Source organism: Malania oleifera, chromosome 7 (assembly GCF_029873635.1).
Source record: "Malania oleifera isolate guangnan ecotype guangnan chromosome 7, ASM2987363v1, whole genome shotgun sequence".
In the NCBI taxonomy this organism is placed as follows: domain Eukaryota; kingdom Viridiplantae; phylum Streptophyta; class Magnoliopsida; order Santalales; family Ximeniaceae; genus Malania; species Malania oleifera.
Window position 1 is genome coordinate 98,124,243 of NC_080423.1, and position 26,657 is coordinate 98,150,899.

Sequence of the window (26,657 nt, forward strand, 5' to 3'; positions counted from 1 at the left end):
GCTATTCTTCGCCACGTCGTCGGATAGTTTTCACCTCGCCTTCTCCGCCCTCGCTCTCTCTCTCTCTCTCTCTCTCTCTCTCTCTCTCTCTCTCTCTCTCTCTCGCTCTAGCTCTAGCTCTCTCTCCATAGCTGATTAAATGGCGACCTCCTATGCTCCTCTTTCGATGTCAGGTTAGTCTTCGAACTTCACGCTGCCTGCAAGTAACAGATTTCCTGATCGATTAGGGTTTTCCTTTTTAACATCTTTGATTCTGCTCCGTTTGGTTGCTGAGAATGTAGAATAGATATTATAATCTTGATTTTATGATTTTTTCTCCGTCATTATTTTCGTTGATTGGAATAATTATAAAGGCCACTAAGCTCTGTGCAGCTGTTTAATTCTCTTCGGCGTTGTTTTTTCTATCATACGGAAAATTTTCATTTCATTCATTTCGTTTCTTTTATTCTCTTAACCAAGTGAAAGATTTTCGTTTTCAAAATTTGCATCTGTGAGCGCACGTTTTTGTTGCTCAGCAGTTTATGTGCTCTTGTTGTTTGTTTCTTCTCTCAGAACCTTTTATTTGCTGTAAGTGATTTCATTCTATTTTTCTACGATTGAGCGAAACAAACTAACTTAGCAATAATCCCCCCCCCCCCCCCCCCCCTTTTCCAAATGAAGAAAGAAAAACTGAGCAAGGAGTTGCTGTATCGCGATGGCAGACCAATGGTGTAGATTGGCCTGGCCTGATTGGTTACTTTATTTGAGCTACTGTGTATGGTTCAATTGGCGTTTGGCTTGTATCATTAGTATCCTGTAAACAAATGACGCATTTATGTGCTCCACTTAGTTATCTCTCATCATTTTTAATATGAAATTTTATGCTAGCTTTCAAGAATGATTTCAATGCTTGTCCTTGCATTACTTGTATGCTTTACCCTTTAACATAAGTTTAAATCTGCATGTGGTCTAAAGGCTGTGTGAATCCATTTGATTAAATTTCATATTGCTGTTTTTTGTTGACTACTTAGGCGAGAGAGCCTTAAGTTGCAATTTTTGGATGAGAGAAGATAATTTTTTCATATTCAAACAACAGAGTATGATGCTTGGTGGGCAAGGAGTTCTCTCCAAAGATCCCAAGAATAGAAAATACAGGTCTTTGAATTACTAAAAGTCTTGCCTTTCAATCCCTTTTGAGATTGGAAAGTGATAAACCCAAAAAAGAAGCTGAGAAGCCTGAGATAATGCAGCCAAAGGAAGTGAGGAAGATCATTCTATCCTGTAAAAGCCACGTGCAGGTTGTGCGACTCGTAAAAAATTTAGCATCTTTCAATCTGCAAGGTCCAAACAATGGGAAATTTTGCTGCGCTCCAAAGTGCACTACCATTTCTATATTGCCAAAGCCCCTATACTTAATTGGTAAAAGCTTTCCCACATTCCGTGGTGTCACCCACTCTCCACCCATGTAAGAAAAGAGAGCGTTGAGAAGCTGTGCTGCTACCCTGCATTGCAGAAAAAGGTGAGCATTTGTTTCGTTGCACTCAAGGTACATGATACATATGTTGTGTTTGAGAGCCTTCTACCTATAGGGCAGTAGGGCCTTCTTCAGTGAATCGGAAATTGCGTGTTTATCCTATCCTGGATCATAGTCAAGACAAAGTTCCCAATCTTCTTAGGAATCGTAGCGCTTAAAAGGATGTGGCTCCAAGGGAAAAGATTAGGGAATATGGTTTTCAATGGGTGTGCGAAAAAAGATTCTAAAGTGAACATACAAAAAGAATCACCTTACCACACTTTTTTATCTTTCCTAGTGTAAGGGATATAATGGTCCAAGAAGGAAAGTTGGGTAGTGCCATAGGGAGCTCATTGATCTCTCTTTAATTGAGATTTTTGAAAAGGTGGAAATCCCAGAGGAACCCCCTTAGAGGAAATGAATGAGTTGATGGGTGTATTATGTAAAGAGGTAAGTTTAAATATTTGAGGCATTTTCAACTCTAGTATATTGAGCTCTGTGCGACTATTTAATCCTCTTCGGCATTGTTCTTTTTATCTCCCAAATGATTTTTCATTTCATTTCATTTCTTTAATTCTCTTTACCATTTGTCTTTCTAACAACCAAATGAAAGATTTCGTTTTCAAAATTTGTATGTGGGCACATGCTTGTGTTTTTTGGCAGTTTGTGTGCTCTTTTTGATTGTTTCTTCTCTTAGAACTTTTTATTTTCTTTAAGTGAATTTATTCGATTTCTACAATTGCACAAACAAATCTACTTAACAACCCCCCTAAAAAAAATGAAGAGAGAAAAACTGAGTAAGAATTCATCAAGGTTCTACTTTGAGTCTGTATTATTATTATTATTTTTTAAACTTTGGTGATTGATGAACTTACTAGGAATATCCAAAACAAGATACCTTAGTGTATGTTTTTATGCAAATGATATTGTATTGATTGATGAAAGTAGGAGCTGAGTGGAATTTAAGTTAGAATATGGAGAACCGAATTTGAGTCCAAAGGGTTTAGGATAAGCAGAAATAAGACAGAATATATAAAATGTAATTTTATTAATGTAAGGTGAAGTAGTGGAAAGAAGATTAAACTTGATAATCAAGAAATTAATAATAATACTAATAGATTTTGATATCTTGGATCTATCATGCAAGTGGAAGATGAAATTGAAGAAGATATAATATATGGAATTAAAGCAGGTTGGGTAAAATGGAGGAGTGTGTTGGGTGTGTTGTGTGATTGTAGAATACCCTTAAAATTAAAAGGAATTTATAAGATGACTATAAGGCTTGCTATGCTTTATGGTTGAGAATGTTGAGCAACTAAGAAAGAACATGTGCTAAAAGTAAAAGTTTCCAAAATGTGGATGTTAAGGTGGATGAGTGATATAACATTAAAAGATAAACTAAGGAATGAACATATACTCAGTAATTTAGGCATAGCATTGGTTGAAGACAAGATAAGGGAGGGGTGGTTGAGATGGTTTGGGCAATTGAAATGTAGATCTAGTAGGACACTTGTGAGGAGGAGTGAGTTGGCTATTGTTTTTGGCATGGAAAGGGATAGAGGTAGGCCTACAATAACTTGGAATGAGGTAGTGAGGAAGGATTTAATGGCTAATAATCTAGTAGATGAAAATCCTTTCAATCAGGTGAATCGGCGGAAAATGATTCATGTAGCTGACCCCACCTAGTGGGACTTAAGGCTTATTGTTGTTGCTGTAGAGAAACTAAGCAACTGTATCTCAGTGGCAGACCAATGGTGCAGTTGGCCTTATTGGTTTGAGTTACTGTGTATGGTTCAATTGGTGTTTGACTTGATAATTAGTATCTTGTAAACAAATGAGGCATGGACCTGCTAAAATCTCTCCCCTTAGTTAACTCTTCATTATTTTTAAATATGAAATTTTATACTAGTTTCTAGAAAGATTTCAGTGCTTTTCCTTGCATTACTTGTATACTTTAACCTTTAATATAAGTTTTAATCTGCATGTTGTCTAAAGACCATGTGCATCCATTTGATTGAATTTTACGGTGCTGTTTTTGTTGAATACTTAGGCGAGAGAGCCTTAAGCTGCAATTTTTAGGATAGAAGAAGGCAATTTTTGTAATACCAAAAAACAGAGTACTAGGCTAGGAGGACAAGGAGTCATCTCCAAGGATCCAAAGGATAGAAAATACACGTGTTTGAATCACAAAAGCCCTACCTTCTAATCCCTTATGATATTGGAAAGTGTTAAACCCCAAAAGAAGCCAAGATAGTGACCCCAAAAGGAAGCAAGAAAGATCATTCCATCCTATAGAAGTTGTGAGTGCCTGAGTGGGTTGTGTGACACCTAAAAATTCTAGCCTTCCTCTCATTCTACGAGGTCTAAAGAATGGCAAAAACTGCCATGCTCCAAAGAGCTCAACCATTTTTGATTTTTGCAAAGCCCCTATACCTAATAGGTCAAAGATATCCTGCATTTCATGACAGCCCACCCTTGACTCGTGTAAGAAAGAATAGCATTCCAGAGCTGTGCTACCACCTTGCACACATTCCACTCACTTTTCACTTGCGTAAGAAAAAGAGAGTGTTCCAAAGCCATGTTGCCACCCTGCATTGCAGGAAGAGGTGAGCATTCGTTTCGTTGCATTCATGGCACATGATACACGTGTTGGGATTTGGAGCCTTGCAGGGTAGAAGGGCCTTATGCTGTGAAGCAGATCATGCATGTTAATGATATCTCGGTCTAGAACAAAGGTCCCATTCTTTTTAGGAACTTTAGCCCTCTAAAGGATGTGGTTCCAAGGGAAAAGATTAGGGGTCCTGGGGATGAGGTTTTCAATAGGTGTGAGAGAGAAGATTTTGAAGTGAACATACTCATAGAATCACCCTCCTACACTTTCTCATCCTTCCTAGTGGAAGGAATATAATGGTAACAAGGAAAGTAGAATAGGGGGATGATCAACCTCTCTTTCATTGAGATTTCTAAAGAAGTGGAAATCCCATAGGAAGCTCCTTTAGAAGAAATGAATGAGTTGATAGGAGTGTTATGTGAAGAAGAAAGTCCAAATATTCGAGGCACTTTCAGCTCCAACGAAGTCTCTCCCATTCATACATCCTCCCAGAAACCAACCCCATCACCATTAGCTGCATTGAACTGGATGATAGGAAAGAACTGACTAGCCACATGGGACTCGGATTTTGAGGGATCCTCTCATTTCCCACCTATTATGTTGGGTCTCATATTTACTTTTGATTACCTTATGTCATAAGGAGTTAACTTTTGGAGGAAACCTTCAAAGCCACTTAGTCACATGGGACACAAATTTTGAATTTCTAGGGACATGCATGAGAGATGATACCCCTTCCTCTTTTTTCCCACTTGTACCCACTCGTATGTTGGGTTCCATATTTGCTTTTGATCACCTTATGTCATAGAGAGTCAACTCACACATGTTCCCAAAGCGTTTCTTATGCATCACCTTGTTAGAAACTCTAATGGATCATGTCATAGGGTTTCTTGAAGTCCAATTTAAAGAGAAGTCCCTTCCTTTGAACCTACCCCTCCTCCTAACATCCTTTGCTAAAAACCATTTGGTGTCGATTTTTTTTTATTAATTTTGGTTTGTTTTTCTGTTTCGATTTTAATTTTTTAAAAACAAAATCGGTTTTTAGTTTGATTATTGGTTTTAATAAAACTGAAATATTAATAGTAGTTTACATTTTTTTTTTTTTGTTTATATATTTATGTAATTATAGAAAGGAAAAAAGGGGAAAGGGTGTCCTCGGGCCACAAGGCTCCTTGTTTTGCAAGGATAGGGGAAGGGTTGTCATAATGTACGTAGCCTTACCCCTGCTTTTGTGTAAAGAGGCTGTTTCCTTGGACTCGAACTTGTGACCAACCGGTTACAAAGGAGCAACCTTACCATTGATCTAAGGCCCAACCTCATTAAATTTTTATATAATTTAGAGTTTTTGAATATTTTAGATTTGTGTAATTTTATTTTTCATTTTGTTAGTAATTGTTGTGTATAGCAGTTGTCGAAATACCTTGGAAGGATGGGTGGGTTTCTCATGGAAGAAAAGAGGCTTCCCTAACTTTTCTTTTTCTAATCTGGGATGAAGTGAATGCTTCTCCATTGTCTTGTAGCCTCCTTCTTGCCTTGCATTCATCCCACATTGGACAAAAAAGCATGCTTTCCCCTCTTATAAATTAGTGCAAGCGTCAGCATGTTGGAGGCCTTTGGCCCAATCATTCCTCTTGGCTGATCAAGTCCTCACAAAGTGCCCAACAAAGATAACATGTTGGTTAGAGTATTATATTTACACACACACACATGTTGTTTAGAGTATTATATTTACACACACACACATATATTTTCTGAATAGTTCAAAGATCATAAAAATTGAAAAATTACCAGACTTGCTAAATAGACAGCAATCATTTCAGTTTGGTTATTGGTTTTGGGCAAAACCAAGCCTAATAGGACCAATTACACCCCTATCTATATTGAATAAACGCAGATTGTGCTGTGGTGGCACCATCCCCTAAGACTAGTCTGTCTATTAACTAGGACTTTGGATAGGATTCTGTAAAGACTTATAACGAGGCTAATTGGTTAGTACTCCCTAACGTTTCAGGCTCTCTCCTTTTCAAGGATAAGGATGGTGAAAGTAGAGTTTGCACTAGCATTCACCACACTATTACGATGGAATTCTTCCAGGAAAACTATAGGATATCAACTTCCAAAACTTCCCAATTGTCTTGAAAGAAAGCCATCGCAAAACCATTAGGGTTGGGAGCCTTGTCTTAAAAAGAAAACTATCGTGAAAAACTAAAGGATATTAACTTAGGGCTTGTTTGGTATCGTTGTTGTCTTTAGTTTTCTGTTTCTATTTTTCCATAGTGAAAAAAAAGATTATAAAAACGCGTTTATTTCTATTGTTAGTTTTTTGTTTTTGTTGTCGGTTTTCAGCTGTTTGTCAAAAAATTGAAAATCAGATTTTATGGTTTTCATTTGTTTCAGCAACCTGTTACTAGAAATTTTAATATTTTAGAAATATTTTTTTGGATTAAATTATTCATTTTATACACTTTTAAATTAAAATTAAATGATCATATGAATTTAAATATAATTAAAATAAAAATATACATAAATTTCAAAAAATAATAATAAAGCCAATTACAAAATAATTTTACTATTTTTCAATTGTCATGTCCAATAAAATTTTTATTGTAAAGTAAAATTTGAAATTAGAACAATTAAGTAAAATAATTATAATAAAAGTTATTTTTATTATAACAATTATTTAATGTGCATTATTTGTAATTTTATTATTTTAATCATATTTTTATAACATTTTGATTTAAAGATGAAAAAGAGCATTTTTTAAATTAATTTTTTAATTTTTATTAGTTTTATAAATGTTAACAAAATAGGTTGCTAGTTTTTAGTTTTTAGTTTCTATTTCTAGTTTTTGGTTTATGTTTCTCTAATTTTTGATAGTGATACCAAGTGGCCCCTTAAGTTTTGTATGATGAGAGATGGACACAATTTGGCTATAAGGAATGCTACCAAGCTAGATGAAATAAACCTTTTTTTAATAACAAAAGAAGATATATTAAGAGAGAGAGAGAGAGAGAGAGAATATACAATCTAGGTGAGGATATGAAATACTTAAAAAAGAAGAATAAAATAGAAATAAAAAGGAACAAAAAAACTAACCAAGAAAACCCCTCTTTAAGCCCTTCCCATAGTATTTTTTTTTTGATAAAAAAATAAATTTTATTAGAAAGGGCAGAATGTACAAGATGAAAAAAAACAAAAACGAAAAAACAGGAAGAATAAGATCCTCCCTTTACATCAAAAGTAAATAATTACTAAGCTCACAATCTAGGTGCAAAACCAAACTCAATGCAATGGAGCCAACCTGTCCCGCTGCATGTCTTCCAAAGAGATGTGGCGAAAGAATCCAATTGCTGACACCCACAATGATGAAGGATAAATCACTCTACTCCAAAGCAAGTTATTAGATATAGCCACTCCTAAAAATAATCTAGCATTCCTTTCCAGCCAAACACACCAAATAATTGCCATAATAGAGCATTGCCATAAAGCTTTTCTATTCTTTAACAAAGCCTCTAAATGTGATGGTACAAAATGTCTTCAATGTTGATAGGCAAATCTAGTTCTTGCCCAGTATACCAAATAATTTATTCTAAATAGCCATCGTGTAAGTACAATGAAGAAAGAAATGTGCACAAGTCCCTTACCATTGTAATTCGCTGAACACTTTAAATTTGCTAGTTCTCTTTGACACTTCTTTACCTTAGATTTACAACCATCAAGCTGATCTCTGTTTCCTACATAATCAGACAATGAAGGCCCAATTTAACCAACAAAGACTGAGCTTGAAGATCCCTCCCAGAAGTCTCTTGACGTGGGTGGGCAGTATTCCATCACTACCTATTTGTTCACTGTCGTCTTCATAAATATGAATCCCCTCCAATCCTTCCACTGGAGGCGGTGAGACATAAGCCAAATCCCAAAGACAATTAGAAGAAGAGTTAGAAACATAGCCATGTTGATCCTGAATCTCGTCCAAAAGTAAACCCCTATCACATTTAGAATCACTAATACTTTCACCATCATTGTCTGAAACATCCTCCACTTCTTCTCTTTTTCTTTGCAGACGCGCTAACCCTCCCACTAGCAACAACCCCTTTTGGCCAATTGGCACTTCCACTATGCTCAAATTTCCTCTTGAATCTCTTGTAAGAACATGTTTTGTTTTCTCACTAGAAGAATCTCGATTTTCTTCAAACTGCTTCCTCATTTCAAAGCCCATTGGCATTTCCTCCTTTCAAAGCTTGTTTGCGTTTCCCTCCAAACCAATAATAATACAATGTCTCTCATCTTCTCATGAATTTTGATTCTTAGAGGAACCTTCCCCTTTTTCATTTTGGCAGATAGCCCATTGAAGATCCTCTCCTCTACTGGAAAAACGCTACCTCTAGGAACTGATTTTAGAAACTAACCTTTTGAAATCCGCCTCTTTCCCTCTACTATTTCCGAAGTTGCTGCTCCTATCCTTTTGGCCACCATGAATTTGCTTCATAGACAAGAGATGTTCCATTAGATTAGTGTCTATATTCTGCTCAGAGGCCTAATCAATTCCAGCCACCTTTTGGATTTCTAAAGAACAGATAACAGATTTGGGCTTCGTTCAAATGGGAGGACTGACATTGATGGCTTCCTTGAATGCAATAATACTCCGGGACTTTAAGATGGGGTTTTGGGCCTACAAATTAGGGTGGCTAATGGAATAATTGTGGGTTCCTCCATATCATATAACAGGCTCCAAATTGTTACCTTTATTTGATCATGGGCCTGCTCCAGCTCAATCGACTAGCCTCACAATGATTTAATGATGCCTATATTTCTAAATTCAGTCTAGGTCCAAAATAATCATTAGAGACCCAGGCACAACCCACTGAGCCTTCAATGCCCCATCTTCCATGAAGGAGACCCTAGCTGTCTTTAGAACCATCAACGCCCCATCCAAAACCCTAACCATCTTGAATTTTGACTAGTCGTTGCTCACTCCATGCAATGAAACGGAAGGACTACCCCTTGCATCTTCCCCCAACAACAAGCGCAAAGAATCTGTACACATGTGATCCTCTGACTGATTGTTTAGATGGAGGTTTTCATTTCCTGCCACTTCATTTCTCCTCTAAACTACTTGACTCCAAGAATGAATATCATTAATCCCTACCTTTAGCATCAGTGCTAAGAAGAGATCCCACCATTGCACTAAATTCTTCCCAAATCGTAGCCAACTTTTCACATGTAGAACCTTTAGGGAACAAAGATAGAAAAACCTCTTACTTCTCTAGCCATGCCCTAGCTCCGCAAACTTCCTACCCATGTCACACAAATCACCATCCAATAAGTCACACAGCCTGCCGTGAAAGCTTTGAATATCCTTACTCAAACTTCTAGAAGCATCGAAAATCCATTAGAGAACTAGTTTGCCACAACTGATGATAACATCTCCCACATCTCACACACCTGATTTTTCTCAAGAGCAAACAAAGGGAGAACATTCCCCACTTTATCCAATCTCAAATCAAAGATCTTCCCTTCAAGTTGGATTGTGCTAGTGAAATTCAAAATGATAATTACCATAAGACATAAGAATTAAAAAATATAAAAAAAATGTAAGAAAATTTCTTCTTATTTTACTTGTTGAACACATTTTTGTTGTACAAAGTTTTCAAGTTTAAAATTCATGTTGGTGCCTTCAAATTTTTATTGATATAGGCTTAAAAAACCCCATTTATTGACTAATATAATTTAGGAAACAATATTTTGGTGCGGTGTCATGTTTTATGATTTTTGAGGCTTTCCAATGAGAATAAAATGCTTAACATTAATGCACCACTAATTGTTTGTAACAATTGTGCATTGCATCTTTACAACATAATATGAATCCCAAGGTATAAGATGATTTTTCATTTACAAGAGAAGAAGATGATTTTATTAGATAAGAGAGAACATACAAAAAGGAGAATAAGAAGTTCTTTTAAAGAAAAGAAAAGAAAGAAAAAGTACAGAGAAAAAACAAAAGGAAAAAAAAATAACTTACCAAAGCAAGCCTGTCCTGTTGTATATAACAGAATCTCACTCCTTTAAAACACAGAGTGTCAGGTGCCAGCACACCAAAGTGATGCTAAATAATGGATTTGTGTCCCATAACAAAGAGATATTCAACTTTTTACCCATAAAAATTATGCACATTATGCTCCAGCCATAATCCCACATCATTGCAAGAACTGCATGTTACTGAAGTGACTTGTTCTTTTGAGGGCTTTACGTGTTTTTCGTTGGTTGAACTTTAAAGCAAGCCAAAAGGATTATGCTTCGCAAGGTATTTGAAATGATGCTTGTGCCTTCTTTGATTACATAATGTTTTTTGCCTGAAAATGTGAGACTTTGTCATCTACTTGCAATATTTTGTGTTTGTTCTTAAATATGGATTTGTGATATCGTACTTGTTTTTTGTTTTGGTTATAGGCAGACCTCGTCTTAAGGAACGTGAGCTTTGGTGCAAAAATTCCCATTCGTTTGGGAAAACACCAATATTGAAAATTCAAAGGAGATCAAACCAGTTGGGAACCAATCACAAGTTATCTGTTTGCGCTGAGTACAAGTATGACATTCCAACTCCAATTCATGTTTTGTTTGTACAAAACTTCAATTTATGCTGAAAGGAGAAAAAAATCTATTTAAGAAAGAATGCATGTTTATATGGTTTATAAGACAGATGTTTGATAATGCGATACCCATAAAAAAAGAGTTTGGTGATGTGATTCTAAGATGGGTAAGACCTTGGGTGTAGCGTAGGCTGAATATTGTAGTAACTATTTTTGCTCACCTCACTGCCAAAATTTGGTTTGAAAGTTTGGACCTATTATTTAAAGACTATTAGTATAATTTCTCTACATCTTTTTGAAGACTATGAATATCTAAGTTGGCAAGATCCTAGGATAGGTGGTTTGACAGGGTACTTATAACCAGGGTCTTCACCTCACTTGCAATCATTTTATCAAAAGCTTGTAATCTTTTATTACAAGATAGTGAATTCTCTTTTTCTCCTACATTTGTTTCTTTTACCCTTTTTCTGACTTGCTTGGGGATCTTGTTGCGGTGCGGGGGGTGTTTTGCATAGGAAGGAAAGACCATTGAAGGCATTGGAATGGCTTGCCTTAGTGCTACATGAGATTGGCCAAAAGGGTTGCCAACTCTAGCTTTATAACAGTAAGAGGAAGAGAGAATTGACTGTGTTGTAAGGAGACTACAAGCTTTAGGTAGGTGATTATGAATGGGGTGGAGACCAATTTATAGGCTCCCATGGCAAATCACTTTTCTTAGGATTTTGCCACCTCAAGCTCCCTAGGATATTCTGACAAATATTCCTTCCCAAAAAAATATGCCAACAAATATTCCTCTCTCTCCAAACAAGAACTCTCTAGATACTTTACATTTCTCCATGGAAGAAGCTAGATTAAACCTCTCCCTTTTACAATCATCTCCATGCAAGCTGCCTGTTTGGCACCTAATTGCCAATATGGCCAGTCTCTGCATGGCATGAAGTTTGATTTCATGCTCAACACATGGAATTTTACCTATGAGGTTTTTTTCTACCCAAATTGATAAAATGAAACTAGACTTGAGTGTGGTTCTCTATTTACCATGCATTTGGTTCCAGTTTGGTTTGTTTCTAAAACTGAAAGTTTCGGTTTAATGGAATTTGGCTCAAAACCAACAAAATTGAGGTAAGGTGACCTGGTTGCACCCCTTAGGTGGTGGGATTATTTTTTCATAGCCATATTGAGTGCAAAAATAGCCCTCGTTGTTGTTGGCGGATACCGTCACCAATGAAAGAAGAGGGTAATCGTATTGTACATCTAATCCATAGAGAGAATCCATAGAGAGAGAGGATGACATTTGTTTGCTTCTCGCTTTTCCATGTCTAATTGCAAAATTTTTTTAGCACAAGGGAAGATCATTTAGAATTATGGAAGAATTATTGCTGATAATATTTTATTATGTTTCCTTTTAAAGAACAACAATGGTAGAGTTGCATTCCTTTCTCTTTACAAAAATTGAAAATCTATGGTAAAGAGATACTGGGCACCTAACCAGCTGATTTTTGTTTGCAAGCCAATGATTATGGATGATTCTTATCACTGGAGAAGTTTCCATACATAGAATATAGAGGCTTCGTGTTCTTGACGGCAAAGGAGGCAATGTGTTGGAAAGTGTTTTTTGCAAGGTGAAAGGATTAATTGGATGTGATGTTTGTGGCGGGTCTCTGACAGGGAGAAATTGAATGAGGCATAAGTGGTGACAAGATGTTTAGATTGTAGCTTAGTGAATGTTCATATAAGGTTGGAGGCAATGGAAAACCACACAAGGTTACTGGTGGTCAGTTTTCATAAAGGTTAGAACCTCAGAATTGTATGAGGGGGGATGTTTTTTGGTGAGTTGAGACAAAAGGGGCAATTTCCAGTTATGGAAATTATGGAAGAGAAATCCTACCTGGAATCATGGGATGAGGTTTGATTTTTCAAACAATTTGAATTTGAATCTTGAGGCAACTTTTTGGAACTTGCAATCCACCTCAATCAACTTTTTGGAACTTGCAATCCACCTCAATCAGGAGGATGTTTACAATAGCAGAAATCACAATTTAATTAGTGAAGGAAATCAAGGAAGGCTGAACCAAGATAATGAGGGAGAAGGATTCACTTGTAGGGAGATCGTTGGGACCAAAACATGTGTGCAAATGTATTGATCTTAGTGTTAGAGGCCCAAATGAGGACATGTTATACTCCACCCAAACATCATATGAGTTTTTTTTCTCATGGGCTAGGAGCAAATGGGCGTCATGTTTGAAATGGAATAGTGGAGGAGATCCAACTTAATTCTTCAAGGGCTCAATCATAGTTTTAAATCGCGGTAGTGGGTAGCGTAACGTAACGGTAATGGGTGTAACAAGAAGCGGGAGTAGCGGATGTTACATAATGGGAAGCAAGTGTAATGGCCGTAGATTTTTTTGAAGCACACACAACCTTGTGCATATTAGCGTACTTGCATGTTTTAAGCTTTTAGCCCTTCTTGGAAAGAGTTTTAGTGTATTTTGGATTTTTTAGTTCATGAAAGTAAGTTATTTGGTAAGGGCAACAAGTTTTCATTTGTTTTAAACCACCATTGATAGAAAAATTATGTGTGTGCACGTATTTACACTTTTCATTGTTCTTATTTGTGACAAATTCTTATGTGCGCTAAATTAATTAATAAAACAAAATACATTATACACTACATTAATTTATTAGACACATAAGACATACGAATAATACAAATATGAAATAGTTAGAAAAGAAAGAAGGTTGAAGTTGAAAAATATAGAACATAAATATCACATTACTAATATTATCAAAATAAAATATTTTTCTAACAAGTTAGTATTTTCAAATTGCTAATTAATGCATCTATTGTTATTATTTAAAGAAATAGTAAATTTTGTATCATTTTCATCCTCATTATAATCTTTTCCCCCTCTTGCCACTAGGTATATTGAGAATGATATATGAAAGAGAGGAAAAAAGTGAGAAGAACAAGTAAAAAATAAAATAATTTTTTGGTGTAACAGTCCTATAGCAGTTATGTAACGGATGTAGCGGCCTTTACGTAATGGTTGCGGTCCATAACGGCTGCTACGGCTGTGATTTTTCTGCCTACCGATTTCGCAGTGTGTAACGGTATCAGTAACCCAAAAAACTATTACGTAACGGCGTTACGTAATGGTTGCGACCTTTATTTAAAACCATGGGCTCAATACAAAAATGTAATGGAGTCTTCTTCCCTGGGTTTCTGCCCGCAGCAGCAAGGTGCTGCTATGCCAGAAGCAAGGTAGTTGCAACTTGAGGATCTTGGGAGGCGTGGTGGAGGCTTGAGGGAGATTGGTGAAGACGACTTTGTTGGCTGTAGCTTAGGTTTGAGACAAGATTAGAGTGTTCAACATTGACTTTTGGAAGCTTATGCAAAAGCAAAGACAATAAAAGGGTTTGCAAGGGATTGAGCAAAGGTAAAGCAGAATGAGATTCTTGTATCAAAGGAAAAATGAAGAGGAGGATGCCTCCTCTGTGTCTTATGATCTTCAAGGAAAAGCATCTGTTATTGCCCATTGGCGCAATTGAGATGTGACAAAGGTCTGGATTTCCATGGGAAGGAGATTTTACAAGTGAAGGTCAGTCCAAGTTGCAGGTATCCGGTGTGACATTGTTTTACTCCTATGGAGGGAACTCAATCTTCAAATGAGGATCAGGTTTTTTTCAAGAGTTTGTTATTGGAGATTTAACAAAGGTCTGGATTTATATAGGGAAGAGATTTTACGAAGAGAAGGTCGGTCCAAGCTGCAAGGTAGATAAGGAAGGGGAAGGACTGTCTCTTCAGTGGTACAATGCTGTGTTATTCCTATCGAGGGAACTTAATCTTCAAATGAGGGTTGCAATTTCGAGGGGCCCAGCCATATTCCAATAGGTTCTAATCCAATCGCTGTACCTCTTGTGGTTTCTAGTTTCATTCCTATTTTCATTTCTGGAGAACGAGGTGTGCAATCTTGGTAAAGAACTACTTGATGTGCCGCTGAGTAGTGCTGCAACTTTTGAAGGTTTTCTTTCTACTCCTATGGATGCTATTTCTAATTCCATATCACTTTTGTGCCAAAAGAGGTTAACCAATGGGACTTGCGTACTATGGACCTTCAGGGATGAAAGGGATGATTGGGATGCTTGAACACTGCTAGATGAGTTAGATCTTGGTTGTGTGGATCCTAGTGATGAAATTGTTAAATTTGTTAAGGGGTTGTTGTTCTATAGAATGGGGTGTGCAATCTTGGTAAAGAACTACTTAGTGTGCCACTGAGTAGTGTTGCAACTTTTGAAGGTATTCTTTCTACTCCTATGGATTCTATTTCTAATGCACATCATTTTTGTGCCAAAAAGAGGTAACGAATGGGACTTGCACACTATGGAGATGCTCAAACGTTGCTTGATGAGTTAGATCTTAGCCCTGTGGATCCTAGTAGTGAAATTGTTAAAATTGGTAATCCTGTTTTTTTTCCAGAGAATGAGGTGCAATCTTGGTGAAGAACTACTTGGTGTGCTAGAGTAGTGTTGCAACTTTTGAAGGTATTTTTTCTACTACTATTGATTCTATTTCTAGTTTCCTATCACTTTTGTGCTAAAATAGGTTAATCAAGGGGACTTGCATGCTATGGAACTTCTAGGGGATGAAAGGGATGACTGGGATGCTCGACCCTTGCTTGATGAGTTAGATCTTAGTTGTGTGGATCCTAGTGATGAAATTGTTAAAATTGTTAAGGGAGTTGTCAAGGAGAGGAAGAATGTTGTGAAGCTAAGTATAGAGTTAAGAAGACTTGCTTCTCCCTTTAATTTTGGTAAATGTGGTAGAAGTTTTGGTGATATTAGTAATGTCACGAAATGAGGCTTCTATCTTGGAATGTTATGGTGCTCAGGGATGTTAAAAAGCTTAGAGTGGTGAAAGAGTTAAAATTAGTGGAGTTTCTCTTAATATTTTGTTTGGAATATAAGTTGATGTTTTTATGGTTAAGAGTATTTGGGAGTTTTGTATTTGTGATGCGGTGTGTTGCCCTTCCTCTGCACAATTAGGGGTGCAAATGATAGTGTGGGATCCTAGAATAGTCTTTGTTAAGGAGTGTTTGGTTGGATCCTTTTTGTTGTTTGTTCTTCAGTTTTGGTAATATTAGTGATGTTAAAAAATGAGGCTTCTATCTTGGAATGTTATGGTGCTCGAGGATGTTAAAAAGCTCAGAGTGGTAAAAGAGTTAAAATTAGTAGAGTTCCTCTTGATATTTTGTTTGGAATATAAAGTTGATGCTTTTTGGTTAAGAGTATTTGGGAGTCTTGTATTTGTGATGCCGTGTGTTGCCCTTCCTCCGCACAGTTAAGGGTGCAGATGATAGTGTGGGATCCTAGAATAGTCTTTGTTAAGGAGTGTGTGGTTGGATCCTTTTTGTTGTTTGTTCTCTTAGAAGTGAGGGGCTTTAGGGATTGGTGGGTTATGTCAGTGTATGGGCCTATACTGTGCTCCTTTTGGGATTCTCTTTTTGTGTAGTTGGATGGTCTTTTTGGCCTTTGTAGCCTATATTGGGTTGTTTAGGGTGGGGGTAGGGGGGTTGGATTTGTCGTCGTTCAGTTTGTTTGTTAGAGATTTGAAGGGATGGGGGTGCTAGCAATATGAGAGAGTTCAATTCATTTATTTGAGATTTTGTTCTTAGGGATGTTGCCTTGGCTTATGGTCTTATTTGGGTGGATTTGGGATAGAGGCTAGCTTCTTGTCGTAGTTAATAGGTTTTTGTTCACTGATGAATGAGAATATTTATTTTTGAATGTTGTTTTGAAGGTTTTAGTTAGGCTAGGATTATGGCCCAAATGATGAACCTAATAGACATCTATTTTGGACTGAGCTCTTGGAGATCAAAAACCATTGTGGCACGCCTTGGGTTATTGGGGGAGACTTTAACATGGTGTTGTACCCTCATGAAAGAAGTGGGAGCGGACGTGGAGCGGAGCGGAGCGGAGAATGGTTGTATAAGAGAATTCTTGGACTTCATCAATGTGAATGCCTTTATTGATCTCTCACTCATGGGTGCACTTTCACTTGGTCTAACTCTAGAGAGCTGCCTTCCTTCTCGAGAATTGATAGATTTCTCATTTCGGCGAGTTGGGACTCACTTTCCCAAAGCCACCTACGATCTCCTTCATAGGCCCACATCAGACTGCTTTGCTATCCTCATTGGCATGAGAGGAGTCAAATAGGAGCCAACCTCCTTCCGCTTTGAAAGCATGCGGCTAAAACAGAATGGCTTCGATGGCCTTATTAAGCTTTGGGTTTGAAAGAAAGCTAGCTTTATGTAGCTACAAAGCTAAAGGGTTTGAAAGAAAAGCTCAAGGTGTGGAATAAAAGTACTTTTAGAAATATTCAAGGAAAAAAACCACCACTCTTCATGAAATCAAGGTCCTTGATGAGCAAGAGGTAAGACAAGGGCCCAACATCGAAGAAAAGGACAAAAGGATTTTGTTGAAGAAGGAGCCAACTGACATTATTAGTGTAGAAGAGATCTGTTGGGGGCAAAAATGTAGAGCCTTATGACTCAACGAGGGAGAATGGAACACCAGATTTTTCCACTGAGCTGTGAATGCTCACCGTGTACTGAACACCATTTCCAGCATATGAAATTGAGGGGTTACACCTTAACAGAGGAAGAAAAAATTAAAGGGGGCATCTACAACTAACATAAAACCTCTTACTCCAAACCTGTGGAGACCTGTAGTGGATGGGATCAACTTTAAATCTCTCAGATCCTCCACTATAGAATGGGTAGAGAGACCTTTTGAGGGAGTAGAAAATCTCCATGCCATCAATGAGTGCAGTGGAGACAAAGCACTAGGGTTAGATGGTTCACTTGTCGTTCTTTTAGTCAAATTGGGCCATGCTCAAGTAGGACTTCATCAACACCTTTGAAGAATTCTTTAGATCAGATAGATTTGTAAGCAACATCAATGCCACTTTTCTTGATTCTGAAGAAATCCAGGGTAGCCAACATAAAAGACTTTTGCCTAATTAGTGTACTAGAGTCTTGCAAAAAATCCTAGCCACAAGGATCAATAGAACCATACCAAAAATCATTGGGCAACATCAGCACACCTTTGTGGCCGGTAGACAGATCATAGATGCAGCCCTTGTTGCTAACGAAGTGTTGGATTCTTACCGGAGGGAAAAGAAAAATGGGCGGTGTGCAAGCTTGACATGGAGAAAACCTTTAATCACTTCAACCAGAATTTTCTCCTTTATCTTCTAAGGAAAATGGGCTTTGGGAAGAGCTGGTGTAGATGGGTCACTCAATTACCTTGGGCTACCTCGTGGCTCCAAACCCAAAGACATAAGAGTGTGGGATCCCATCATTGAAAAATTCGAAAAAAGGCTGGTAGGATGCAAAAGGAATTTTTTGTCAAAAGGTGGTAGACTCACCCCCATTAAAGCAACTTGACAAATCATCTTGTTTACTTAATGTCCCTCTTGCCCCTCCCGGCTTCTATTGCCAAGAGACTTTGAGGGAATTTAAAGGAGGTTCCTTTTTTTTTTTTGGGGGAGGGGAGGGGAGGGGGGGGGGGGGGTGGTCAAGTTCGACCTTGTCAAATTGGGTATGGTCAAACAACCCATTCGTTTAGGAGGCTTGGTTTTGAGATCTCTCAACTTTTTCAACAAAGCCCTACTTGGAAAATGGTTATGGAGACTCATGATTGAGAAGGAACACCTTTGGTGGGGAATCATTGCTGCGAAATTCGAGCTTGATCCTAGTTATTGGACCCCCCAGGCTGGTGAAGGACCACACGGTGTAGGGGTGTCGGACTTCATCATACTTGGGGTGATTTCTTTTTCTCCACTAGATTCCATGTGGGGAATGAGGGCAACATTTATTTTCGGCATTATGTGTGGCATGACCAGGAGATCCTTAGTGTCTTGTTCCCTGCCATTTATAACCTGGCTTGCGACAAAGATGCCTGCATCAGCCAGCGCCTCCAGACCTCAGATCAGGGGCTCTTTTGGAGCATCCCCTTAAAAATGTGGAAGATTGGGGACTCCACCACCTCAGAGACTTCTACAGCTATCCTTACAACTTCTAGCATCAAAATAGCACAAATCAGCCAGTTTGGACCTTAAGAAGGGGGTCTTCACCGTTAGATCCTTTTACAGGAAGCTCTGTCGTTCGGAGTCTTACCGTATTGGTTTCATTGAACTCAAATTTGGAAGACAGCTTCCCCCACAAAAGTTGCCTTCCTTGCTTGGTAGGCAACTCATGGTAAGATCCTGACTTTGGAAAACTTGTAGAAAAGGGGGCTATCTGTCACCAATAGATTTCCCCTTTGCATGGCTGATCCTGAATCAGTTGAGCACATCCTCCTTCATTGCTCTTGGACAAAGAATATGTGGAATTTGACTCTGAATTTGATCGGACAATTTGGGGTGAGGAAAAATTTTTGGGGGGGGGGGGGGGGGGGAGAACTCTGGGCCTGAAGAGGGATTTAGGCAACAAAAAAGAAGAAAAAGGCTATCTCTAATTCCCCCTCAATTTTCTGGTGTGTTTGGAAAAGAGTGTTTAGTAATTCAACCTTAGTCATCAGACAAGCAAAGGGCAGTGGTTAAAGGTAGTTACTAGCTGGCATAGTGGAAATTTTGTATATGATTTTTAATGTAATCTTTGATTGTTGTGACACCCTTCAGGGTGGTTGATTTTTTGTAATTCGGGGAGTGGGGGCATTTCCTTGTTTCCTTTTCAATAAATTCCCTTCATATAAAAAAAAAAAAAAAAAACCTCGATTGCTACACTGCAACTGTTACCATTATGTGGATTGACACCATTTTTGAAAACTTTACTTTTGAAGCAAGTGCAATGTGGAAAGCTATTGAAACATATTTATTTTTCTTTTATGTTTATAGAATAATGTCCTATCCATTTTTCTTATTCAATATAGGAAAAACAAATCCTTTTAAGTTACAGTTCAACTTCTAGCCAAGGTCTCAAATTTCAATGCAACTAAAATTTTCAAGATTTTGAAAGTATGAAAATTTTGAAGTTGATGTGTCAATTGATTTTGATTTAAAAATGGTGGAAATATATTATAAAAAAATGATGGGATATGTAATAAAACATAGATTGTTTTATGAGACTTAGGAAGCTATTAATAGACATAATAATGCAAGTTTTAGAATTCAATATTATAAATAAAATATACCAGAGACAGGAATGTGATGCATAATGTGCAATAACTAACTATAGTATAATAATGATATAAAACATATTTGATTAATATAAATGAATTCCATAAATCTGTTAAAAATTAATTATTATACATATACATAGAATTTGGACATAGAAGGTCAAATATTGTTTTTTAACTAATGTGAAAGTTTAATTTTTTTCACATAATTTCAAAATTCTAAAAGCTATCCATGTCCTTGTTATAATAGTATTTGCTTTCAATAAGAAAAGAAGATGAATTGAGAGAGAAATTTCAGTTTGGGTTTTGAATCTGAAGTCTGAATTTTAAGGAAATTTTATTCTGTAGTTAAAATTTTGACAAATTTTGCTGAAATTTTGAGATTTCAATAAATTTCGGGTGATTTATGGAAAGTTGTATGGAAATTTTCTAAAAGGAAATTGATTGCCATTTTGATTTTGAGGGTGGTGAAAAGTGGTATTTTGTTGAAACTTAAGATCATGCTTCTATGTTAAAAGATAAATAGTTCACCCTTCCAACAAATATTCAAGTGTTAGTGGCATATCACAAACCATGGTGTTTTGTGGTTGGAGATAATTATGGATAGTCTTTATGTTTATGAAGCTGATTAACAAATCTTCTTATATTGCACATTTGTGTCACAGATTTTATATATTCTTTTAAAGATATTTTTCAATATTAGATTATTATTATTTTTAAAAACAAGATTTTTATAGTTTGTTTTTGCACTCTGATGTCCAGTGAAGGCAGTAGAGGAGGAAGTGGAGATTTTCTTGCTGGTTTCCTCATTGGAGGTGCAGTGTGTGGAACCTTAGCATACATTTTTGCTCCGCAGGTAATTAGACATCTTCCTTGAAGCTTTATTGTGTAATATCTCAGTACTGACACTCCCATCTTTTTTTACTGTATGAATTACATATTTGACTGTGTGGTCTATCATTGCATAAATTAGAAATAATGCCTTTTAATTTAGGATTTTTTTTTTTTGGGATAAATAAGGAGAATGTATCATTAATGGGCACCAAAGAGTTGCTGTCCATGTACAAACTAAAAATCATATTTACATGGAAAAAATAAGTATAGTATGTTTGTTACATACAATAATGTATGCATTTCTGCATGAATACCCCACCTTATCATGCGCGTGTTGTGTTATAAGATAAAATCCCCCTTTTTATGACAAGCCTTCTGCTGTTCAATGGCTAGGAAACTGAAACACCTTTAAAATTCTTGGGTTCAATTCTCTCTTTCTTCCATTCCTCTTTTTGCAAGCAAAAAATAAAATACCTATATGCAGATTCAAATGGACTAGGTATTGTTTAGTAACCACTTTGCCTAAAAGCTTAAGTTTTGTGTCATTGGCAAATAATTTATGTCAAGCCTTAACACCCGCAACCCGAGCAGCCTGATTGCTTGTGGAGAGGTAAACAGACAACAACAAGATCCAGCATGGGGAACAATGCAACTTTTTTTCACAAATAGATATAAACACAGGCAACAAGAATAGAACCTACCCGCTGTAACCATGGCTTTGTTACTATGTTAAGTGACCATTTTACCTCAGGGCTCAAAGTGGGGGTAGCAAGGGTGTAAAGGAATGTAATCAGGCCGAGGATATGAAGGTATATAAGCGTGTCTATCAGAGGGGTGGGAAGGATCAGATAAGAACAGATTTCTTGTTAGTAATTGGTTGAACTCAGGTCAGCAGGGATGCAAATTTTTTTAAAAAGAGATTCTGCGGGGAATTTCTTTGTTAAAGAATCTCAATACTGCTCTCAGTCAGTCTTAGAGAAGGGCAAAGGGAGAAATCAGATTGAAAAGGAAAGCAAATGGGGTTTCATGTCGGACAATGACAGTGAGTTTGCCCATGATAGTGGATTATTGTGTTGGATGAATTGAACGGTCTATCTGGTCATGATTCCAAAGAAAGATTATTGTTGTATGAATTCAACGATTTTATCTGGTTATGATTCCAATTCTTCTGAATTTCTTGGGGTTTTTTCTTATGCATCTCCTCCTCTGCTGGAAGGTTTGCACGTTGTTTCTCTATTTGTGGAGGGGGGATATGGGTAAGGACTTGATAGGAAGTAATAAATGTAGGGTTGGAATTCTCCCTACTGCTATTGAGGAGGTTAGGGTGAAGGATGTAGAAGCTCAAGATTTATTGGATAAGATGGATTTGGGCTTTGTTGATCCTGGAGGTAATGAAGTTGGCTTGGATGGTGCTAAAAGAAAAATGAAGAAAGCTTAGCATGAATTGGCAAATGTATAGAGTTCTGTCAATTATGATGGGAAGGGCTTGAGTAGGGGTTTCCTTTTTTTTTTTGGTTACGATGATGTCTGAGGTCCTTTGGACACTAGAATAATCCACTGGGACAACAGGATCGTCCCTCTACCTGTCTCCACTTAAACACCGAAGCTTAATCTCAATTGGAAAGCGTTAGGCCCCAATACTCAAACCATGGCACCTAATTAGGAAAACCTTGAGTTTACCAAGGCACCCTTGGGGGGCTTGAAGAGGGGTTTTCTTATTTAGAGTTTGTCAGGTTTAGTGTTGGTATTATTTTATTTTCATTTTTTCTTTTTTATTTTCTAGCTATAAAGTTATCCTCTCCTAAGCTGTATTTTTTCTAGTCTCTTCATAATTTTTTTGTTATAAGAAAAAAAAAGTTGTGTGAAACAACGTATACCTAGTCCTAATAGGTGTCCTAGCAAACTCTTGAGCCCAAATTTGGTGTCGCACATTTTAAACTAATTGTAAAGGGAATGATTGTAGTTTGATTATGAGCCTAGTAATTGTTAAAGTACCATTCAAGCTCTCTGGTTTTAGCATTTTATTTTTTTTTAAAAAATTGTGTAATGTTTTCATATGTGATAACTTGACTGTACTTTGAATTTTGCTCTCATGATTTGTTTTTATTTTCCTTTTAAACTGTTAACTTGATTATATGTGTTGCATTCTCATTTATGATGTGTTCGGGGGTTCTTTTCTTCTTTTGGTCGTTTCTCTGAGCTTGAGTGGCACTGGCAAATAACATCAATAGCACTTAAAATTTCTAGAAGGGGGCCATTAAAGAGAGCACAATTTTTTATCAATCTGATGGTATTATATCAGCTTTTGGATCTGATCAAAATATTTAAAATTTTCATCATCATATTTAAGAGTGGCTGCCATTTCTACTAGCCATAATGGATTTGTACATGAAATCAAAATAGCAAAACAGGACACTACAATTTTTATGAAAAGTCTATACAAACATTCTGGACTTGAGATTCTCTGCTTTGTCAATTGTTGCCGTGCATATATGGGAGGATCCATGGATTGCCACCCATTGCTGCATTAGGGAAACAAGAATTTACTTTAGGAAACACTAGGCTCTTCAGTCATGTATTGTAGAAAGAGTAGTAATAAAAAGTTGTAGGATGTGCCCATGGTTCTGTTATCACCTTTTTTCTTTTTTCTTTTTTCTTTTTTGGGTAAGCAAGAGAATTGTATTAGTGGGCACTAGGATCTTGTCATGCATTATGGAAGGTTTTCATAAGAAGTTTAGCTGCTTAGGATAGTGGTTGCAGGAATTTATAATTTAAAGAATGTTTTTCTGCGATTATTTAAGTAAGAATATTAAGACTGGATTTTCGGCTTCTAGGTGGTTACAGCAAGGAGATCCATGAATCCTTACCAAATAAGGATTCATGTAGTCGAACCCACCTAATGGGACTTAAGGCTTGCTGTTGTTGTTAGTAGAGTTTTGAGTTGGTTGGAAAGGTTGTTACTACAGTTTCTCTGCATGGGTTTGTCATAGGACCATCCTCCTTTTACCTGACAATTTTAAATTGTCTCTTTAGTGGGCTGTGGTGTTCTAGTGGCTTTGACTTGTCTAGTTGTCTAGGAGTTCCTTAAGGTGTCTAAGCGCCTTGATGGATGGAAGGATGCTGAGATGCTCGTGGGAAATTTGTTTGGCACTTGGAAAATAATTCTCTTTTGCATAAGGCAATAAAAACAAACTGGTTTGAGGAGAATAATTGGGACACTAATATTGACAATGATGTTTTTGATGCAGGATCAGAGTCCAACAGTTACGAACATAATACACAGGGGTCTTTATAGGCTTTCAATACTTGGAAAATTGAGAAAATAATAACTAATTTTAGGATCTTAAATATACCAACATCTGACTGTCATGAATGCTAAAGACCTAATCTTAAAGGTAATCACTGTCAACCAAATCAAAATAGTGGCTTGTTTAGGGAGAATCTAGGAACTGGCTCAAAACACTTGTTGCAAAGGGCTGTTAGGTCGTGTGACTGTAAGGTAATTTCACTTCCGAACAAGTCTAAGATCGTCTAGGTTAGCCAAGTCACCTTCATCTGGTAATAATTGTCTGTTAGGATCCTTAAGTGTATCAACGGATTTAGATTCCAACTGCCCAGTCTCATGTAAAAGATCTAGAACATGCTTTCTCTATGACAAGATGGCCCCATATGAGATCTTGATACTTCTATATCTGAGAAGTAACGGACCTAGATCTTCAGTCTGAAACTTTGTATGGAGAAACTGCTCCAAACTTCAAATATCCTCATTATCACAATGTCATCTACGTACACAAGCAGCAAAATCCTATTGTCAGCAGTATGGCAAAAGAATATAGAGTGATATACTGCAAATGGGTTAAGGCCAAACTCAAGCAGCCAGAGCACATTGAACCTGCCAAACCATGATCTTGGAGATTGCTTCAGATCATACAAGAATTGTTTTGGAGGACAAACCCAAAAAATCCAAGTATATAGACCTCCTTGAAGATCACTGTATACGAAGGTATTCTTCACATCTAACTAATGCAAGGGCCAATGGTATGTATTGCTCAATTTGCTGCATTCTTTTTGCCCTCTATTGGGTTTTGAACCTTGGATGGTTTCGAACTTCTTTCTTGTGAGCCCTTGTCTTCCTAGTTATTTGAATTTTTTTTTTGTTCTTTTTGTTGATGGATTCTTTATCCTTTTTCCCTCTCTTTTTAGTTTTTTGTTCTTCTGGGAGGATCATACATACATACATACATACATTTATATCTGTCTGTGTCTCTGTGTGTGTGTGTGTGTGTGTGTGTATTATCTTAATAGATTTTCCTTTTTCTACCTAGAAAATTTAGGTTATGTTTGGTTTGTAGAATGTCTTCTTAGGAATAAAGTGGGATAGGGTGTAGAGCTCATTTTGTTGCTCAATTTGCTGGATTCTTTTCGCTCTCCATTAGGGTTTGAACCTGCGATGGTTTGGGAGTTTTTATTGTAAGCCCTTCTACTTCCAGTTTGATGGATTCTTTTTACACTTTTTTCTCATTGGATCCTTCATTTTTTTTATTTACCCCTTTTGATTTTTGTTCTACTGGGAGTATCCTCTTACATAAATACTCTACACATGCACAAACAGAAAAGGCATTTGATACTTAAAAAATGTTATCATATAGTAATGACAATGCAAAATTTTTTACTAATTCAGGACGTCTACAAAGGAATGATTATTCTCTAATTTCACCATGGAAATGTCTATTCCTATCCTATTCCTATACCTGAGCTTTTACACGAGCAATTTTTTTTTTTTTTTTAAATTTATAATTTCTATTTTATATTTATATCCCCGCCTTATTTCATTTCATGAATCAAATGCAACAGTAAACATGTTTGGAAGCAGACAACTAGTTGTAGGGAGTGGTTATGAGTTACACAGAAATTTTTTTACCATAACAAACAGAACTCTTAATCCATTTGTGTTAAATATTGAATGGTAGTTGATTACTTAATTTTTTATGGGGATATTGAAATTTATTTTTTTTAAAAAAAAAGAGGAAGGCAAAGCTGGGGGAATGCCCTTAACAGTAGTATAGATGTCATTCCTGCTTTTGTTATTGGTGGGTGGACCTTGGTTTTCTCAAATTATTTCTTATCTCATATATATTTTTTGGGGGTACAGATTAGACGATCCTTGCTGAATGAAGATGAATACGGGTTTAGGAGGGCGAAGAGACCAATATATTATGATGAAGGTTTAGAGGTGACTAAAATGCTATTTTCATATTGCAACTTCTGCTGCCCATAGCTACATCCATTTATCAGTGTTCATTTTTGTTAATACTTCTTTTCATTTTGTTATTGAAAAGCAGGAGACCAGGCAGACATTGAATGCGAAAATAAGCCAGCTCAATTCAGCCATTGACAACGTATCTTCTCGCCTGAGAGGTGGCAATAATTCACCTCAAGTTCCCGTTGAATCTGATCCTGAAGTTGAAGCTACCATGTGAGGTTTTGTTCTGCTCGCTTTGCTTATTAGCTATAATCTTTCTTTGAATTATTTTCTTGAGTCTTAGTTGGGGTAAAGAGAGTTAAAAAAGAGTGCCACATGATATTTGTAGACTGGATCTGAATCCCATGTGTGCTGTTTTGTTTTTTGGGTTGGATTTTCTTCTACAAGTTAAATTTCCAAAATTTCAGTTTATTGAAAAACTACATGTGGCCTCAGATTTGTTCCTTTTTATTGCAATGGTTATTGATATATATATATATATATATAAAATATTTGGAGGATTTTTATCCCCACCTAGTGGGACTTAAGGCTTGGTCTTCTTGTTTTGTTGTTGTATTTGGAGAATTCCTATGAAAAATATAGGGCCCGTTTAGTTGTAAAAAACTGTTTTTTTATTTCATTTAAAGCTTTCAAAAAATTATTAAAATGTTATGTTGTCTCAACTTGCTGACTATATATAAACTTGGAAAAGAG

General features: G+C 36.7%; 1 protein-coding gene across 4 annotated transcripts; it reads left to right on the plus strand.

Annotated features, from left to right (window-relative positions):
* Positions 1-26,398, plus strand: LOC131159287 (uncharacterized). Of its 4 annotated transcripts, none has more exons than XM_058114049.1 (6): positions 53-74; positions 117-173; positions 10,551-10,686; positions 20,630-20,723; positions 25,854-25,934; positions 26,041-26,398. In XM_058114049.1, the coding sequence occupies exons 2-6, from the start codon at positions 140-142 to the stop codon at positions 26,179-26,181; spliced, it is 486 nt and encodes a 161-aa protein (XP_057970032.1). In that variant the 5' UTR covers positions 53-74; positions 117-139; the 3' UTR covers positions 26,182-26,398. The 4 variants fall into 4 exon arrangements, with proteins under 4 accessions (XP_057970033.1, XP_057970035.1, XP_057970032.1 ...); XM_058114051.1 differs by having other exon boundaries at positions 26,044-26,398; XM_058114050.1 differs by having other exon boundaries at positions 1-173.
* The last annotated feature ends 259 nt before the right edge of the window (positions 26,399-26,657 follow it).

What these genes read in the sequence shown, in the direction of transcription:
- LOC131159287 (XM_058114050.1), top strand. Translation starts at nt 140, where the DNA reads ATGGCGACCTCCTATGCTCCTCTTTCGATGTCAG. An exon ending in TGCTCCTCTTTCGATGTCAG is followed by an intron (nt 174 to 10,550) that starts GTTAGTCTTCGA and finishes TTTTGGTTATAG; the next exon opens with GCAGACCTCGTCTTAAGGAA. An exon ending in ATTATGATGAAGGTTTAGAG is followed by an intron (nt 25,935 to 26,040) that starts GTGACTAAAATG and finishes GTTATTGAAAAG; the next exon opens with CAGGAGACCAGGCAGACATT.